The sequence below is a fragment of the Ananas comosus genome, linkage group 13 (genome assembly GCF_001540865.1).
Source record: "Ananas comosus cultivar F153 linkage group 13, ASM154086v1, whole genome shotgun sequence".
Taxonomy (NCBI): Eukaryota; Viridiplantae; Streptophyta; class Magnoliopsida; order Poales; family Bromeliaceae; genus Ananas; species Ananas comosus.
The window spans coordinates 810,026-828,818 of NC_033633.1; the positions used below are offsets into that span (position 1 = coordinate 810,026).

General features: G+C 38.9%; 3 protein-coding genes across 8 annotated transcripts; 1 reads left to right on the plus strand and 2 right to left on the minus strand.

The window, feature by feature from the left end:
• On the minus strand, positions 372 to 3,071 carry LOC109719329 (purple acid phosphatase 2-like). The gene is made up of 8 exons (XM_020245923.1): positions 2,901 to 3,071; positions 2,578 to 2,778; positions 2,011 to 2,122; positions 1,693 to 1,919; positions 1,232 to 1,370; positions 918 to 1,138; positions 715 to 836; positions 372 to 619 (listed from the first exon to the last, which is right to left on the minus strand). Exons 1-8 carry the CDS (start codon positions 3,069 to 3,071, stop codon positions 442 to 444), a joined length of 1,371 nt encoding a protein of 456 aa, XP_020101512.1. The 3' UTR covers positions 372 to 441.
• LOC109719330 lies at positions 4,250 to 14,294 on the plus strand. 6 transcript variants are annotated; one of them, XM_020245925.1, is made up of 11 exons: positions 4,250 to 4,513; positions 5,690 to 5,786; positions 5,988 to 7,051; positions 8,156 to 8,954; positions 9,769 to 9,900; positions 10,059 to 10,262; positions 10,361 to 10,641; positions 11,102 to 11,197; positions 11,282 to 11,407; positions 12,162 to 13,920; positions 14,025 to 14,294. In XM_020245925.1, the coding sequence occupies exons 1-10, from the start codon at positions 4,358 to 4,360 to the stop codon at positions 13,893 to 13,895; spliced, it is 4,689 nt and encodes a 1,562-aa protein (XP_020101514.1). In that variant the 5' UTR covers positions 4,250 to 4,357; the 3' UTR covers positions 13,896 to 13,920; positions 14,025 to 14,294. The 6 variants fall into 6 exon arrangements, with proteins under 6 accessions (XP_020101514.1, XP_020101513.1, XP_020101515.1 ...); XM_020245924.1 differs by having other exon boundaries at positions 12,162 to 14,294; XM_020245926.1 differs by having other exon boundaries at positions 11,294 to 11,407; positions 12,162 to 14,294.
• On the minus strand, positions 14,890 to 18,139 carry LOC109719331 (probable ADP-ribosylation factor GTPase-activating protein AGD6). The gene is made up of 4 exons (XM_020245931.1): positions 17,207 to 18,139; positions 16,001 to 16,090; positions 15,240 to 15,699; positions 14,890 to 15,128 (listed from the first exon to the last, which is right to left on the minus strand). Exons 1-3 carry the CDS (start codon positions 17,972 to 17,974, stop codon positions 15,244 to 15,246), a joined length of 1,314 nt encoding a protein of 437 aa, XP_020101520.1. The 5' UTR covers positions 17,975 to 18,139; the 3' UTR covers positions 14,890 to 15,128; positions 15,240 to 15,243.

Here is an 18,793-nt window from a genome sequence, read left to right on the forward strand (position 1 = left end):
ATATTTTAGTGTCGGCGCAAAATGCTTTTATGTTTATGAAAGTTTTTATTAGAAAAATACAATAATAATAAAGGTATCATAGTAACTCAATGTCACTAATTTTTCATGCCAAATGTAGCATCAACCTGTCCAACATTATTGGAGGCATTCGCTGAATCACAAGGCAAGAGCAAACTTTGGTCTTAAAAGGAAAATATAAAAATATTTCTACACCTGCTACTGTACAAACCCCTGATATTGAGCATTATTTCATAAATTCATGTTCAAACAAAATTAAGTAATGTTGATCCATCTTTTTAAGAGGAAAAAAAAAACATAATTGAATTGAACATGGTCCAAAATAACTCTGATTTTCCATTTATTTTCCCTATTTAAGAAAGAAAGAGCAAATTCTTGTCAGAAAAAGAGAGCGAAAAAAAAGAAGAGAAATATGACTACTACTTATTCATCAGGGCGCCAGTATCTATTATAGATCCACGCAGAATCGCCAACTTCTTTAATTCCATCACTATTGCGGTGCCACGAGTAATACGCGTGAGTCCTGTTCTTTATTTCGAGAGTCGCGTGCCCGAAGCTTGCTTCTCTGTATGCTGAGTAGTTCGGCTGTGGCTCGGTGAAGCTGCGAAATTGAATTTGTGTTAAAGTATGAAAATAGTTACAAGAATAATTCAGTAAATCATGTAGATAACTTGATAGATCAGTAATGTGTCTTACTTATTCGCAAGTCCTTCGATGTTTCCTCCGTCGCCTATTGTTATGTAGACTGGTGCTGACGGATCCGGAATTGGAGTGCACTCCTTGTTAGTTATGTTGTACGCTATGTTCGAGATGCGCTCCTAAAGCAAGAATAGAGACACATCACTAAAGAACAAAAAGAGACGAAAAGAAAAGATAACAATTTTGGAATGATAAAGTACCGATCTTTCGTACGCGTGAACATGGCCAGAAAAGACGAGATCAACTTTGTTCTGCACAAACCATGACTCGAAAATGACCCTCATGGTCTCGCCTTCCATGTAGTGGTAGTTGTTGCTGTTGTACCATGGCGAATGGACCAAAACAATCAACCATGGTGTCTCAGATCGGTTCACCTTAGTAAATTCATTCTGAAGCCATTCATACTGCGGTGTGTATTTCGCTGTCAATGAACCAAAAAAAAAGTTAGAACTCTTACTATTGTCTACGGGGAACTTTTGTAGGACTAGTATAAGCAATCAAAAGCAAGTCTCACCGTACGCGGAGTATGAAGAGAGAACAATGATGTGTGCTGATGCGCGCTTTATCGAGTACCAAAGAGGGGAGGTGCTACCGGAAGCTTTGAATGGCGCGTGGTACCGATGGATGTAAGGCTTGAACGGCGTAGTCTCGTGCTGCGAACATATGTTTCAAGGGAATACTTAGGAGAGAGGAGAGAACAACTCAACTATATGGATTGTTTAACTACAAAAATTTGTACAGATTCCGTTGTTGTCAGAAAATAATCTGGTTCAATCAGAACTAAATATCCCTCTCTAAATTTGTACATATTCCTTGAAACAATAACAACCTAAGAAAAATATCGACGACTGCCGCAACTTTATCAATATCAATTAGCTCTTCATTTGAGTGCGCACGGCATTTTGCTTCGGACCAACTTAAAACTGTGCCTCTTTCTTTTTTCCTTTGGGATTGTAAATAACGTTTTGAACTTACAATTTCAGGAACGGTGTCGATCTCGTGATTTCCAGCCGTCAGAATCCAAGGCTGGTAAGCAGCAACTCTCTCTACGAACCGACCCCATGAATCCCACCTCCTGTTATCATGGAGGGGGTAATGGTCTGCATAAGACAGGTCTCCCACAAAAAGCAGTGCTTTCGCAAGCTCGTTCGACGCATAATGGCCGAGTGTTTGATTCGAGTCAAATGTCTGCCCAAGATCCCCTGCAGCAAAAGTAAAAAAAAGAAAAAACAAAGTACATTACAGCTAGATATTATCAGGTAAACATGCTTATAATCTTTAGTTTATATATACCTATAATGCCGAATGTGTATGGAACATCTGGACCAACTTCTGGAGGAGTAGTGAAGGAGAACTCACGGCTGGAGTTCCCGATCCCGACTCTGTAGTAGTACAAGGTGTTGTACTGCATGGAATCAAGAAAAGTTATCCATACATATGAAACTTTGCGAGAGATTTAAATTCACAGGAACCTGCTGCAAAACTATTTTTTCTGAGTCAATGTAAAATGCTTACATTACTTGATCAGCAGTATGATGTTCTTATTAGGTCAAATCAAAGCTTTGTTGATAGCTAATGCTGTAAAATCATATTCTAGACGACGAAAAAGCCACGGCACAATTCAGTAATAGTTTTCACGAGGAAAAAGAATCCAAATACGAAGAATTACTATCGATGCATATAATCTAATAATTAGAATGTATGTTGTATAGATTAAGTGTCTCACATTTAGAGATTGAATCTATAATCAGAAAGAACTATATATCACCAGTTTTTGTTTCTGTTTTGAGTATGCTTAAACCAAGACTTGTTAGAACACATATTTTTAGATGAAGAGATACGAGAATCATGCATGCTTACATCCAAGTTTTTGAGCTTGCAATGGTGGATGTAACCCGAAGTGTAGTTTCCGAACTTGTAGGTGGTGAGCCTGGCATGAGCCTGGTACTTGCTCTTGTTGGATGCCGGACCGTAGAGAACCAGATCGGAGCCCGGTTCGACCGGAGTAACCCACGACACTATCACGCCCCTTCCTACGTAATCTCCTTGCGTAATGTGAACCTGAATTACAGTAACCATAAGGTATCATACTTCAAATGATTCACGGAACAAGTTTTTAAGATCATAATATGATCTTCTTTACAATTATATATTGAAATCTTGGAGATGGAGAAGAAACCAACCTGCTCGGGTGCATTGTAACCGGGTGGACGACGAAAAACATCGCTATTGAGAGGCATGTCGACAGAGGCTTCGAGCTTTCGCCGGTACGAACTCGTGACACCGCCACGGCATCGCGACACCAAGTGCAGGATCACCAAAGCTATGGCAAGCATCATGGTGACCTTTCCCATTATCACAAACCTTAATTTTCTCCCTCTCTGTTACCTATCACAAAGGAATCAATAGATCACCTATAAGATGAGGGACGAACACAAACTCTACAGGAGGTAATATCGTAGAAAAAAAATTATTAATTTTCTTTTGAAAGGGAACAAAGATATACATTAACATTATTCGTGTTTTGACAAAAATATTTTCAAAAAAATCGTTTAGAACTTATAACTATTATTCCGAAAAAAATTCAAAATCTTAACAACCAATATCTCGATGCCTGTTATTATTACACGCGTACGTTCCCTTTTTTTCTTTTTTTTTTGAAAAAAGAGGCAAAAATATCTCACCCATGGCCATGGGATTTAAACGACCAACCACCCGCCAAAGCTCTGATTAGGCGCGTTTATCGAAGCAAATCACAGTTTAATGTTATACAAATACCGGAAAATACAGATAAATAAATAATTTAGATCCATGTAAATTTTAATAATTTTATTTTAATTAAATTAAGTATCTAATTTAAATTTCTATCAACACATGAATAATAATACACGACAGAAGAAGAAAAATATAACAATTGGTTTCGAAATTTTTATTTTTATTTGTATTTTAAGTACTTTTAAAATTATTTTATTATATATGACAGTGTGCCAATAGTTATTAGATATAAGACGGAGATTTGAGCCCAATGATTGATTTTACGCTCAATTATACTCTACGTGTTATTTTAATTAACTATATTGTATTTTTCTGTTCAAAGACACTATTATATTATTATATTTTATCAAACTATATTTTAAATTTAATTTTCCTTTTCTATGTTGTACTATATATATATATATATATATATATATATATATATATATATATATATATCNGCCACGGCAAAGTGCCGTGCCAACACACTATTTTTTTTTTTTTTGCTTATGGGTTTCTTATTACTGTTAGCAAATTTATTATTTTCATATAAATATCACTAAATAATGGTCTGGGCGCCGCGTGTAGCCCGATCCGAAACGGCCGAGTTTAAGCCCAATTTGCTGAGCAAGGGTAAATTGGTCATTTAAATGAAGGCCCAGCTCAAAGCCTATGAAGCCTTAACAGAATAGGCCGGGCCCGTTGGAACTGCAAGCGTACTCAGCCCAACTCTGAAAGTGATAAAGGCCAGCGTAAAACGGTCATTTCCCATGCCAATGTATTAATCCCCTTCTCTACGGCTTCTCGTCTCCGACCGTGTAACCGTCGTCTTCTTCCTCCCGACCCGCGGCGTAGGGTTTGGGCGGCGAAGGAGGAGATCTCGGCCATGGCGGCGAAGCGCGACCGCACCAAAGCCTTCGCCTCCACGGCCGCGTCGGGAAACCCTAATCCTTCGGCAGAGTCGAAAGAGGACAAATCCCGCGAGGAGGGGGAGATCTCCTCCGGTGACGAAGACGCGGTGGGTTTTATACCCCCTCACATCGTAATTTGGAGCTCCTTGATGCTTTAATCGCCTGTGTAACTGCTTTTCGATTCGTTTTGTTTCGGTTATCTCTTCCCTCGATTTGCCACCTTCGATTTCGTTTGCTGTTGATCCATAGTGGACGAGTCTTAGTTCGAATCTTCCTTTTGATTCCTGTTTTTGACCAATTCATTAGGTTTCGATTACTGAGGAAATAGGTATATGTATTTTATCAACGTCTCTGTTGTATCTTATGCACTGTAGGTTTAGCTCGAATGCGAATGAAGCATGGACATATAGATGGAATCACATTAAAAACTCTAGTCGCATGTAATATATAGACAATATATGTGAAATTTCAGGCCAAAAATTTGTTTCTTCTCTTTTACTTTATGATTGGTTCTTTGTATTGGTCTTTTTTAGGGATGTGTCCTCGTTCTCTTTAATTAGGTATTAACAATGGATTGGTTACTACCGACCGTCCCTAGAGCAAGTAGCAAAGGGCTTGGTGGTTGGTACCCGAGACCCAAGTTCGAATCCTAGTTGATTCACATTTCCAGCTAAGTTTATTTCTAAATGAAATAAACGAAGTGGGTAGCGTGCTACCTATCTCTCTCAAAAAAAAAAATAAAATAATGGATTGGTTACTGTTTGTCATATATTTCGTCATAACTTGTTTGTAGCTAATCGCCATCTAGAATTTCTCAAGAAGAGATTTGAATGCAATCGAAGGTAATAATGTGAGTGTTTGAGACGATGAGATCTAAGTACTGGTTCAGCAGTCACTATTATGTATGAGCATGAAGTCAGTGCCAACTTTATGAAGTCAAACAAGTGAAATGGAATTTTATTTTCAAAATCTGCGGTCGAAAGGTATTCTGTGGAAGAAAGAACAAAACATGTCTTGTTTTAAGTAGCTCTAGATTTTTCTTTTTTCTTTAAAGGTTGAAAAACAATCAGCTTAGTCACAGTAGTTATAGCTGTAGCTTGCTTTGTAAGGAATACATTTCTTTCCCTTTGTTTTTTTGGGCAATTTTATCCTTTTCTCCTTCAGTAATAGTGCCATGAAACCAATAACTTTGCATGATGGATACTCTGCTTCCTTTAGTTGTTTACATATGAAAGTGCTTTACATATTACGTTCTGCTCTTTTTATTTTCCATAGCTTCTGAATTTTCTTGCTGTCGTTTGCAATAGGTGCTGATTGGTTCGCATGGTCCCAGTGTTAGCACAACATCCACAGAACCCAGTCGTATCACCTTGGGCTACAGCTTGTCTAAAACTATCAAAATAGGTTGGCTCATGGTTGCTCTCTTATCAGGATATCGTATTTTGTTTGATGCACAATCAAGTACTTCATGATGAAAATTATTGCCATTTGCTTTAATTTATATGCTTTTTCTTTATAGCTGTGACGTGTTGATAGTTTGCAATTTCTTTTTATTTGTTTCATACTTATGCTCAATTTGGTGTTCTTAGTTGTTTCTTTTTCCAGGAAATAATTCCACTGTTGGTAATGTGCCTCTTCAGAAGCAGAGCTACAGTAGAAACTTTAGAATGAAGCAAACCCCATTTAAGGGTACCAACAATCGAAGTCTTTGTTGGCAGAAGAAAAGCACAGATGATGACCTTGTAATTAGTTTTTCAGATGATGACAGTGGGAGTGACTCTGGAAAATTGAAGCCTAAGACGGAGCCAACCATACAAAAGAAAGACATTGCAACCAGGGCAGGTACACACATCTTTCCTATGATATCAGCACAGGAGAAAACCAAGGTAGCAAGACAAGAAGCAGGTCATAACATAAGTCAGATATCAAAAAGTGGTTTTGCAAGCCAAGCATACATTTCATCTATCCCTAGAAATGCAGGGACCAATACTGTGGGAACTTCAAAGGATCCTCATATTATTAAAAAGAATACTGCTGCCATAAAGACATCAACAAACCAAGTAAATGAGAATGCTTGCCATGCAAATTCTGCAGAAAACAGATTGGAAAGTTTGCGCCATGAAATTGCTCAACGAGAAAATGAATTGAGAGTTCAGAAGAAATCTTTGGCAACTAGTGCGGAAAGGAATTCATATTCACCTACCAAGCTGTCAGGGCAGTGTATGGATAAGGCTGTAGAATTGCCACCTAGTGGTCAACCAATGAAACGCCAGAAGCTTGAACCGCAGCATTACAATATTCAAAGCTTAAAGTTGACTTCCACCACTTCTCTATCCAAGAACAATGAACAACATATGCAAAAAAGTAGCTATCTTGAGGAAGATGGGTGCTTAGTGAGAACAAACTCAAAAGGTGACTGCCAAGGTAATGAAACAACTAAAAATCATACGGTATTATCCAAAGTGCAGCATGCAGGAGAAGATAATGGCACTTGGCTGCCTACCAAGGATTTTGTCTCTTCTGTATCTGATGGTTTGCTGTCTAAGCAGCAGAATAGTAGTGTGGTTGCTGGCAAATGTGTTCATTCCAGGAAGGATGTTGTGCTACCTGATTCTTCCAAGCTGTTAAATCAAAGTCAATGCTTGATGAAAATGGCATCTGGTTTGGAGGTTGGTTGCTTGTAGTTCTTCCAAAAACACTGTGTTTTGATTTTTTTTGGTTTTTTTGTTTTTGTTTTTGGTTGCCATGCGTTATTTTATAAAACTGATTCATTCTCAGTTTTTAGAGGTTTGAATTTTGATACCTGGTTATACTATTCTTTTCACAAATAGCTGATTAATATATACAAAATAACAGAAGTAAGATAGTAGTAAGTTTATCTTGAAGACGTGGAAGTTATAATCTCTCTAGATGTGTTCATATTATGGAACAATTTCTCCTCACAAAACGACATTCATGACAGTTATGTTCAGATAGGTGGTTTACCTCATATTCTTAGCTAATGACTTACCAAAGTAATATGGTCGAAAGTCAAATAATCATGCAAGGGCCAGTTGATTAATCAATACTTCAGATGCTAAATTTTAGCAGTTCATGGTGTTAAGGCAACTTGGTTAGAGTAGTGAATTCATTTATGCTTCACCATATTTATCATCAATCGCACATTCATTTATCGTGACAGAAAAAAAAAGATTTAGAGTTAAAGTGCTTCTATGATTTAACAACATCAATTGGAGCTTTTGCTTCTCTGGCTCAAAAGTTTCATTTCAGCTTCCTGCAGTAGCAAAAGCTTTAGACATTTTGTTTGCCAAATGCTGTACAAAAGGTGGCTGTAGCCGAGTAACAGGGCCAAACAAGCACTTAGGGGCTGTTTGGTTCAAGGTTTGTAATAACCTGAGAATGTTGTATATTTTATATTTGGAATGGGAAGCTTGTTACTAACTTATCAAGCCACTTGGTTTGGGAGATTGTTAAGAACTAGTTTATTCTTATTAATAGACTACTAATGATTCCCATCAAGCATAGAAATGAGAAAACCTCCTAACTCATGATAATTTTATATACCTATCAACAAAGAATCTACAATGATTCCACTACTTCATTAACATTTTTTACAATTATCCAACTTGAGTTGCATGATAATGATTTGAATAATTTTCAATAGAAAATATGGAGGATTACTGGAATATTACAAACCATGAACCAAACGGGTTCTGAGTATAGTTGGCATTACCTCTCCAGCATGTCTTTAATTTGTGCAAGGATTGCTACAGAGTGCAGATCTCTTGACTTGTACTGATCAGGGAGACATCCCTCTTGAGGGGACTATACAATCTTTAATGGACTTGGAGGAACTTCAAGACAGGGAGTTGGAAGAGGCTCAGGAGCATCGGCGCAGGTGCGAACTTGAAGAAAGACGAGCACTTAAAGCCTATCGTAATGCGCAAAGAGCTTTAATCAAAGCCAGTGAGAGATGTGGCATTCTCTATAGGAATAGAGAACTATTTTCCGGCAGGCTTCATGGCTTAATAATGGAGAACTTTTGGCAGAACCACAGAGAAACTATGTTGGAACCCTTAAAGTATGTTCCCAAAGATAGCCATGATTTTCTATCTATGTTGAGTGAGAAGATACCTGGGGAGCAAATGTTAGAACGGTTGAGTAAAAAGTCTAACATTCAATGCTCTGATACTCTTCCTCAACAACGGAACGGACATGAGTCTACGTCTGACCAGTGCTGTGAGCCTGATGCTAGTACATCAGATCCTAAGGATGATGAAGAAAACTTTACTTCGGATAGAATTGAATCAAGAACAACCAGTCATGGCAATTTTGAAAATCATGTAGACGAAATTGTGGATGTGGCTTGTGAAGAAAATGAGCTTCTGGAAGCTGCCTTGAGGTCCGAACTAGTAGCACGGATGGGTAATAGAAAATCATCTGAAGTTACTAATGTAAGCAACATCAAATGCCCTATTGATAAAGCAACAGGGACTGAACAGGAAAGGCCTGCTGCTTTGCTTGAACAGCAGTTTCTGGGGGAAGAGGAAAATGACATGACAGCATGTGAAGGTACTTCTAAATTCCCATTTCAGAACTTTCTTTTGAGAATACTCAACGTAGTTTGATCAGTGAAAGTTTATGCTGCCATTGGTTTTAGTTCTGGTCATGTCTACTGGTCAGAACTAAAGGGATTTTTTTTTCCTGCTAGTATGGCCTCACGATTTTGTTTACTGGAAGGGCTTGTGGATGAAGGGTCATGCAATTTTACTAGTAAGTAATAGCATAACACTTGAATTTACAGTAGAATCTTGGACTCCCACCCTGGATAATTCCTGACGAATTGCTTTTAACTCTACATTCACATTATTGAAAGCATGTATATCTTGAATTAAGTTCCTCACCAAGATTATGAGACAAATTAAAAAAGAGGTAAAATTCCTTTTGAAGTACCCTTAGGTTGGTCAGTTAGCCAGCATCGGCAAACTTTTGTTTGTCGTTTGAGAGGAAGATAATCACTTGAGAGGAAGGTTTTCTTTTTCTTTTCTTTGCACATCAGCCCCACTTTACAGGTTGCGTTGTGAACTTCCACTTGAGCTCTTTTGGGTCTATGAAACTTAGAACCGAATTTTTTTTTAATTTCCTTTATCATGTGTGTATGCCTGTGTACTGCCCAAGAATCTTTGTGTTTGCCTTCCAAAGTTCAATGAAATTCTCTGCTTCTATACCCCTTCTTTCTTTGCAGAATAAAGAAACATTCTTCTGTTTCAGCATTTCGTGTACACAGCTTTCTGTTTCATCTTCTTCTCACATTGTAATTTAAAGCTGTTGATTTTTTGCTCCTATATGTAAAATTACACAAGATTTTTTCTGCAATATTGTCTAGGTACATCAATGCCTGTAAGAACCATTAACCAGATATCTGCACAGCTACATAGCCATTCTCCTGGCAATGTTACCTCCGGTAATGGCATCAGTAAAGTTATAGAAACTGAAGATAATAGCTCCTCCGTGAAAGGTATTTGCAAGAACTGTTTCATATTAATTTCTTCAGTTCTACAAAATGTCTGTGGCCATATATATCCAACCTTTCCAATCTAAAAGAAACAATCAACATGCTTCCTGGATTTTGCAATAGATATTCCACATCTAACAGTAAGTTTTACATTTTACCAGATGTGCCTGATGTTACACAAGATTGTACAGGAGCATTTAACCCAAGATGCTCTCTAAAAACTCAAATGGATTGTAATACATTTGACCCTAAAATTGATCCATTCTGGCCCTTCTGCATTTATGAACTTCGAGGAAAATGTTATGATGAAGAATGTCCTTGGCAGCATGCCAAAAGCTATTCTTGGAGAAAGTCAAAAACAGAAGGTAATTTTAATCACCTCTTGTTCAGTTTTTTTTTTTTTTTTCCGGCTTTTGCGACCTTTAAGCTTGTTTATTAACTGCTGGAAGATCTAATAATGCAGGCCAGATTTCTTGTGGTCTATTTCAGCATCTTATGCCTGTACCTATATATCATGTTGGTTCAAATCTTATAAAAGATGATTCATACTTATCATGCTCCATGCTGGCTCGCAGTATCTGGCAATATTGGCAAAGGGGGTTTTGCGCTTCCTTTCCTTTACCCTTTTCTGTTCTAAGAATTCTTCCACCAGATGCACCATTCTTACCAATTGGTGATGGTTCCATTGCAGATTATGATAGAAACAGGCAGTTGTTCAATTTCCGAGGTCAGGGTGGTAATATGGTATGTTGAGATTAGAAATACACACTCTTATCTTGATCAACACTTTACAGGTTTTTCTTTTCCCAATGTTATATGATATATTGGTCCTGATGTGCCCCATGAAAGTCTATGATCCTATTGTGCATTGCTAGTTGGAGATATAATATATTTCTTATTCCATGTACATAGTTGATACACTTTGGATTATGCATATCCTCTGGATTACTACTACATTTACGTGGGAGCCTTTTTGTATTCCAATTTGCGTTTATCAGTTTCCTGGCTCTTCTCATGGTTGATACCTTATGCCATCAATAAGTGCTAGCTTTTCTCCATCTCTTCTTTTGCATTCTTGTCTCACTGTTATAAAATAGATGATTATCCCTGACTGAATATTGTAATTTCCTTCCCGTAGAAGAAACCCATGCAAGGGTTACCTTCATCTATTCCCTGACTGAATATTGAAATTTTCTTCCCGTAGAAGAAACCCACACAAAGGTTACCTGATTCTGAACAATCCTTGGAGCTGGCACTTGATTTTTCTTGTGGAAAGGTCTATAAAGCAGACAGGAAGAAGGTGATGTTTTGATTACTTTCTTGTCAGTTTATGGGGAATTTAGCTTTCTAGTTTTTTTTTTTTTCATAAAAATCACTCTTGCAGGCTCTTTCACAGATATCACGAGCTATTGAGGCTGATCCTCATTCTGCTGTTCTGTGGATTGTCTATCTGCACATTTACTATCAAAAAGAGAGAGAAATTGGGAACGACGATATGTTTCTGCATGCGGTACCTTACTGTTATTTCTCCTATGATTGTTGCATAATGAACATTGAAATTTTTATATATTAGTTTTTTGTTGCTTTTACTGCGCTGGATAACATATCTTGTTCCCAATTTTATCGTCTTTGGTACCTTTAGGTGGGCTGAGTTTGTTGAATTGAACCAAAAATTACCATCTGCTATGAATCTACTGCTATTTCCTGATCATAGATTCCAGCTTTATTGGGAATATAAATGATAGTTTGAACATCATTGAAATTTCGTTTGTTCTTGTCGATTTCTGCCACCACAGCGCACAGGTCATGATATTCTCTTAAGTTATTATGAGGCTCTTGCCTGGTGGAAAGATATGGCTAGCTGGATTTTCTGCATCTCTTTAACTTGTCATTCACTTTTACTAAATATTTTTGAAACAAGCTTCTTTTTCCCCCCTGAAACTTAAACATTTCTCTTGCCTAAACCTTGAACCCTTAAATTCTTATATCCATCATATCGTTATCCTGTTGTATTTTCTCTTTTTTTTTTTTTTTTTCAAAAAAATTGTTATTTTGTTTGATGAGTGTGTCATGGGGTCTCTGGGACTGGTGGTTGTGGCTTGCTTTGGAGTCGCAAGACTATATTTTCTTTTGATTGCATATACATTGAATTCCGGCCTTGTACATTAGCCTGTTAGTTCATGCATTATCTTTGGAATATATGCAAAAAGGCACTTATGTTTTCTTCATTGAATGAGGTAACTGTTTCTATATTTTGCTTTTAGGTGCAAAACTGTGGATCTTCCTACGAGCTGTGGCTTATGTATATAAACAGTCGGGTAAATTTTGATGACCGTCTGAATGCTTATAATGGTGCTTTGAGTGCACTCTGTTCTATGAAAGTGACCTGCAACACAGAAATCAAAGATAGAAGTGCTGTCGTCTTAGACGTTTTCTTGCAGATGGTTGATTTCTTATGCATGAGTGGCAGAGTAGAGAAAGCCATTTCTCGAATCCACAGATTTATTCCAGGGAAAAATTCTGAATATTCTGGTGAGAAATATCTAACAGATTTCCTCTCTTGCTTGCTAATCTCTGACAAGTGTATATTCTGGGTTTGTTGTACATACCTATTGATATACCAGAAACTCCCAGAAAGAATTTTAGAACAGCTTGAGTTAGAGAAAGAACTGTCTTTCAAGATAGAATGGCCTTCTGCTGAAATAGCGCCAGATAAGATAGACCAGGCGATAGAACTGTTCAGACATGCATTTGATCAGGTAGCTTTAGAAATTGATTCGAATTCATCCAAAGAAGAATCATCTTCTGTGAGGGCAATTCATTTTCTTGCTATTAGTCACATTAATTGTGTGGCCGCACTACAAGGTATACACTCTGCAGCCGGTTTGTTGGTTAACTACATGGGTTTGTACCCAAATTGTGCTGAAATTTTTCTTCTTTCAGTTCAATTTGGGGAGAATTATAGAGGAGATGTCGTGTTGGGAGGGTTTGAAGAGGTTATCTCTAATTGGCCTAGAGAAGTACAAGGTATTCAATATCTTTGGAATCAATATGCTGAACATGTTTTGGCAAACAAAGGAATTGATTTTGCCGAAAAATTGATGACAGAGTGGTTTCGGTTATTTGGAGAAGTTACAAATCCTCAATATAGGAGCGCAGGAAGTGGAGAAGATAGCTTAGTAGAGTCTGAAAATGATTATCCGACCAATGCTGGAGACGATTTCTTTTGGTTTCTAAATCTTTTTCTGTACAAAAGCCTGCAGAAGAATTCATCAGAAGCTCAACTTGCTATCGATAGAGCCCTACATATGGCAGGTCAGAAATACTATAAACACTGTTTAAGAGAGCATGCTGCATTATATTTTCTAAAAGAAAAGGAATCCCCAAACCCTGATTCAGTTTGCGCCGTATTGAATCTTCTTAGTGGATACCTCAGAGATCGACGAACTTTGCCTGTAAAAGAACCACTGTCAAGAAGATTCTACCAAAATATTAAGAAGCTTAGGGTAAAGCAGTTGATGGATGCCACTCTGGGTCCAGTTTCGCCAGATTGTTCTTTGATAAACACTGTTCTAGGAGCATGTCATGGCCCGTCACTCCTCCCGCAGAAGTTAAATGAGCCAAAGGACCTGGTCGATTTTGTTGAGTCCATCATGGGAGTTGCTCCGTCAAACTATAAATTAGCTTTGTCAGTGTACAGATTCACAGCTAGAAATTTCACTGGTGAGGGCCTTATGTTTTGGGCAGGCTCTATTTTGGTTAATTCGATACTTCAGGTTGTGCCAGTAGCTCCAGAATCAGTGTGGTTACAAGCAGCTAATTTGTTAGGAAATCTAGGGGTTTCAGAGATTTCCAGAAGGTTTTATCAGCAGGCGACGTCGGTCTATCCTTTCTCTCGCAAGTTGTGGCAGTCATATTTGAGTCTCTCTAAGACTGCTGGAAATGGAGATAGTATTATGGAAGCAGCAAGAGAAAGAGGGGTTGAACTCTCGACCTAATGCCATCCTAAGTTAGGCAATACCGGTAAAAAACGTTTTAGCTTAAAACTGATTTATGTTGTATTAGGAGAAGCTTAGAGATATCCATACAGTAGTTTTCATCATAATACACAGTTTTGGGTGGTACAGCGGTGGTGACTCTCGAGTGGACGGCTGTGAAACAGGGAATTTGTACAGGAAGCAAACGTCAGGTAGTAATTACAATCTTCATAGATTACAGACATTTTATACACATCTTGCAGCAAGTTTTTGGAGGGAATTGGTTGCCCCATTTGTATTTTCCTTTTTCGGATCAATGTAGATGGTAAACTTCGTTGTATGTTTCATTTTCAGAGAAGAGATTGCTACTCAATTATCACGGAAAGTTAAAAACACCAGCAGCTTGTGTTGTTATAAGCCTGTTCATGAATCTATTCTTATGTAACTGGTTTGAGTTTGATATCTGAATTGGCGTTTTTTCACGCGTTTAACCCGTGAAGTTGAAAGCTTCCACTTCGGGTAAAAACACGAGAAAGTCCAAAACTATGACTCATCCATTATGAAGGGCGTGGCCCACGAAATGCCCAGCCCAAAGTTCTACGGCCTGGTCCAAACAAAACATCAGGCCAAATACATGTACGGCCTTTAGTGGGCCCAAATAGGCCTTGGAGCGGCCCATGCACGACTCCTCCCCAAGCCTATTTTTGGAGTATTTCGTTTATCCTATAAATAGAATCTCTTTTTCAGTTTCTGATATGGCGAATCCTCGAGGAGGATGAATGGGAGAGTAATTAATACTGGCAACAAATTCTTCATCTTCTCCGTTTTCTGATTCCTATTATTTATTAAACAAAAGAGTTAGTCATACATCTTCACAATGGGCGTAAATCATACACCTTTACCCCCAAAGAGAATACGAATTTATGGATAGCATTTTCCTTAACAAAATGAAATCTGAACTTACCTAAATTTTCAATCCAATTAGTTGCGAATTTTTTTATTTGACACAAATGGCTTTCATACAAAGCTTTAATAACTTGTTATACCTGGGGAAAAGAAAGCCCAAATGAAGGTTGCTAGCTTTTACATCATGGCTACAATTCTCCACTCTCTCTGTTTCTTACACAAACATAATAGCTAATCCCAGAAACAGCATTTTGTATTACAGATATCTATAGCAACAGAACCAAATAAACAATGCGAAACTTTTAGATCTACTTTTCCAGGTGGAGAAGAGATACTGAACAAATCATCCTAAACACCAAAAAAATTATCAAGATTATCAAGTGTCAACATGAGAAAGAAAGGAACACTTCGTATGCTCCGAATCAATAAGAGCAAAAAAGGAAGAAAGAAAAAACTAACCTTCTCAAAGAAAACCACTGTCGGACCAAGCCGAGTCGGATTTTCGACTGTGGTCGGCATGCTTGTTAGATGAGTTTTCGTAGTTCTCGTAGCCATCATCTTTTGCGATATCCCATCCGCCCCAGCTGTCTCTGCCATGAATCCCTTCCTCTTCCTTTTTGTCGTTCGAATCCCAGTCATCCCATGAATCTCGAGATGACGAATGCTGTCCGGGAGAGTCCGAACTCTTATTCTCTGGGCCGAGCTCTTTGCTACGGCATCCATTTCTCTCGCTCTCATTTCGCGGCCAATCTTCCTCCTTCCAACTTACGCCTTCTCTAGCATACTCCTCAACCTTTTGTGAAGCTATTGCCACGACTCCTTTCATCATGTCCCACGTCTTCTGACCTATTTCAGTAGTTTTTGTGGCGACCACATTCACTGTTTCATTCACCCTATGTTCGTAGCCTCCCTCTAACACCTGCAAAAGCAGTCTACTTAGCTGATGAAACTAATATTAAACCATGACTAATTTATTCCTCTCATCAATTCATAGGTTTCTTAACAGGTAGCAAGTAATAGGATGGCAACAAAAGCAAAGAACATTACAAACATGTCTTCTTACTTCTAAAGATCAGTTTTACATAGAGGACATAAAGTCAGTTCCAGTTGCGACTAAGATGTTCCAAATAAGAGTGGAGAGATGAGGATATCATTAGCCGAGATTTAGTTGCATCTTTTAATCTGGTTTATGACTAGCTGAATAAAGAAAATATAGGTACCTTTGAAGTAAGCTCTTTTGTCCCTGCTTGGACTACATTAGCAGCAGATTGTGCTGCAGAAGCTGCAACCATGGAGAGTAGGCCAAAACCCTAACACAAAAAGAAGGGAATATTATGTCTCACTAAGATAGTCTGTGAAAAGCTTAAAATAATAAAGTGTATGAAATGAAAGTATGCGACTACATATGAAATGCTAATAAAATGGTATTTTTTAAGCTCAACCTTTTAAAGGTTGCTTCAATAATCAATATAAATCAAACAAACAGAACACTACATTTTCTATTTTTACCACATAATACTGGTTAATGTATACTACTATGCAAAAGCATTTAAAAATTTAGAAGGAAAAAATAATTTGAATGAGATACAACATCTCATTTAATAAATTAGAAGCAAGTAAGCAACTCATTTCAAAGGCCTAGCATAAGATGGAAAGGTCTATGATGCACAGTAACTCAGAGGCCTAGACCAATTTTCTTGCAAGTAGTAGTCCTAGGCCAATTATCAAAAAATAATAGCGCAATTAAAAAGCATGGAGCATAGATTAGGTGATTTAGTTGTTTACAGTAGAGAATCGCTAGCAAACTGCCTACCACTTCTAGTTAACTTCCGAATTGATCATCAAAGATCTTTCCAAAAGCAATCGGTGTATACCTCAACATCGCCCAATATTTTCTTCATAATAAAAGATTGGAAGCCCCACCATCCGAATGAAAACAACCTTAGTAGCTTAACCAAGGAATAATTAAATACAAAGTAAAGGTTATCATCCAACTATGATCCCAACAAAATACTGTCTTAGGAGAAAGAATTTTAAGATGCTTTCATACTGGTTACTTTTAACATCGAGTTGAATAATGTTATCACCCACCAACAATTTACGAACAATCTACAACCGTACGGATTTCGACAATGACATGGGCCGCACTATGGGTGTAATGTTTTTCTATCAACTAAACCCTATAGTTAACACCAATGAAACAGATTAAAAAGATTATTATTGGGGATTGTTCCTTTCTCCATTCAAATGATTTTAATGCAACTTCCTCAGACATTAGATTAATGTGTCCATTCATCTGCAGCAACTTCAAAGACGACATAGAATGTACCGATTATTAATTAAATACAGCATAAATGAAACATCACAACAACAATAAGAATCAGAAAAAAAGCAACACATTCGTAGAGGAATAATCCATTTATTACCTGAGAAACGGCCGAAACCGTATCTCTGAGCACGTCCCCCTGCGAACTGCTTCGCGGCATCGCGGGGCTCGACCCAAACCCTACGTACCTCCCCCCCTGAGAGGGTGGGATCCCTTCCGGTCTCGCCGCGTTCTCGGTTACCCTCCTCGAGAAGAAGCTCTCCTTGTTCGCCGCCGATGCCTCGATCCGAGCCCTAGCGTGGAGATCCTCCGTCGATCTCGACCTCGACTCGATCCCCATACCTCCTCCCCCTCCTCCTGCTTTAAGATTCCCCACCGATTGATGCCGCCGCAGATCCGCGGCCGATCGGGAGTTCGCGTCATCGTCCCAGCCCCCCCAACACTCGGTCCCTAGCGTTTCCTCCGCGATCAGAGGCGGATCTCGCCATTGGCGACCATCGGCTAGGGTTTGGACGCGGTCGCGGTAGAGGGCGGCGGCGGCGGAGTTGTACTTGGCCGGAATGGGGGTTTCCTTGGGGACGCCGCGGGCGGCGAGGAAGGCGTTGAAGGGGTCGTTCCCCCCACCGGCCTCCATCTTCCGGATCTGGAGCTCGGACCACGAGTCCATGGTGACGGAGCGGACGAAGCTCACGTGGACGCCGAGGCCGCGGTGCTTGCCGGAGCACTCGAGGCACATGAAGACGCCGTGGGGTACGGAGGCCCACTGGGGGTTCTTCTGGGCGCAGTCGACGCACGTCCTGTTGCCGGGGAGGGATTGGAGCTCGCGGAGCCGCTGAGAGGCAGCGGCGGAGGAGGAGGAGGACGCCATTAATGGCGGCGGAGAGAGGGAGCCCTTGATGAGGGGGGATCAGCGAGGAGAGAGAGATGGAGAGAGAGGAGAGGAGAGATGGGAAAGGGTTCGGAGAGGAGAATGAGGGGAGGGTGGGGGGAGTCTCCGCCTCGTTCTCGCGCGCACGCTCGTCGCACCGATCTCTCCGGGGGTGACAGGAGGGGACGAACGAGGCGAAATGGCGCTGTATTTATAGCACCGCATGGGTTTCGGGTGAAAGAGTTGTTATGGATCCGATAAGTTGGGCTGGTTTTGGATTATTGGGTTATCGGGTATAATTGTGACTCTAATAAGTTACACGGAAAATTCGGAATGTGTTGATATTATTATATAGGAATCTATTGAGTGCATGATTGTACTTTGTGTGGCGAAAATAAAAGCAAGTGCATAATGCATTTCACGTAGAACACATTCTATGAATGAATATATATGTCATGAAGTAGGGTGAAAGCCACATTTAAGGTGTATATATTCAAAATGAAAAAAAAAAAGTGGGTGACGTGCTATCTATCTGTTAAAAAAAAAAAAAAAAGAAAAAAAAAGAAGAGGTGTATATATTCTGGTAAAATGTTTTGGCCACACCAAAAAAATTTATGTGAATTATAATATTTTAGCAAATTAACATAATAATTCTATGCCAATCAACTAAATTCCTTCACATTAATGACTACCAATATATTAACAATTTATAAAATAAGCATTACTTACCGTAGCATCTAAAAAGTCTCTCCTAATTCTGCAGCAGCAACAACAACAACAACAAAAAAGGCAAAATTATTTTCTTTGACAATATTTGAG

Excerpts from the sequence above, each read along its gene's own strand:
- LOC109719329 (XM_020245923.1), bottom strand. The coding sequence starts at position 3,071 with ATGGGAAAGGTCACCATGATGCTTGCCATAGCTTTGGTGATCCTGCAC. Across the intron at positions 2,123-2,577 it reads GCAAGCTCAAAAACTTGGAT|TACAACACCTTGTACTACTA; the intron begins GTAAGCATGCAT and ends GATTCCATGCAG. Across the intron at positions 620-714 it reads ATCGAAGGACTTGCGAATAA|CTTCACCGAGCCACAGCCGA; the intron begins GTAAGACACATT and ends TCAATTTCGCAG.
- LOC109719330 (XM_020245924.1), top strand. The coding sequence starts at position 4,358 with ATGGCGGCGAAGCGCGACCGCACCAAAGCCTTCGCCTCCACGGCCGCG. Across the intron at positions 5,787-5,987 it reads GTCTAAAACTATCAAAATAG|GAAATAATTCCACTGTTGGT; the intron begins GTTGGCTCATGG and ends TTCTTTTTCCAG. Across the intron at positions 7,052-8,155 it reads AAATGGCATCTGGTTTGGAG|AGTGCAGATCTCTTGACTTG; the intron begins GTTGGTTGCTTG and ends GGATTGCTACAG.
- LOC109719331 (XM_020245931.1), bottom strand. The coding sequence starts at position 17,974 with ATGGCGTCCTCCTCCTCCTCCGCCGCTGCCTCTCAGCGGCTCCGCGAG. Across the intron at positions 16,091-17,206 it reads CGGTTTCGGCCGTTTCTCAG|GGTTTTGGCCTACTCTCCAT; the intron begins GTAATAAATGGA and ends TTTTTGTGTTAG. Across the intron at positions 15,700-16,000 it reads CAAAAGAGCTTACTTCAAAG|GTGTTAGAGGGAGGCTACGA; the intron begins GTACCTATATTT and ends CTGCTTTTGCAG.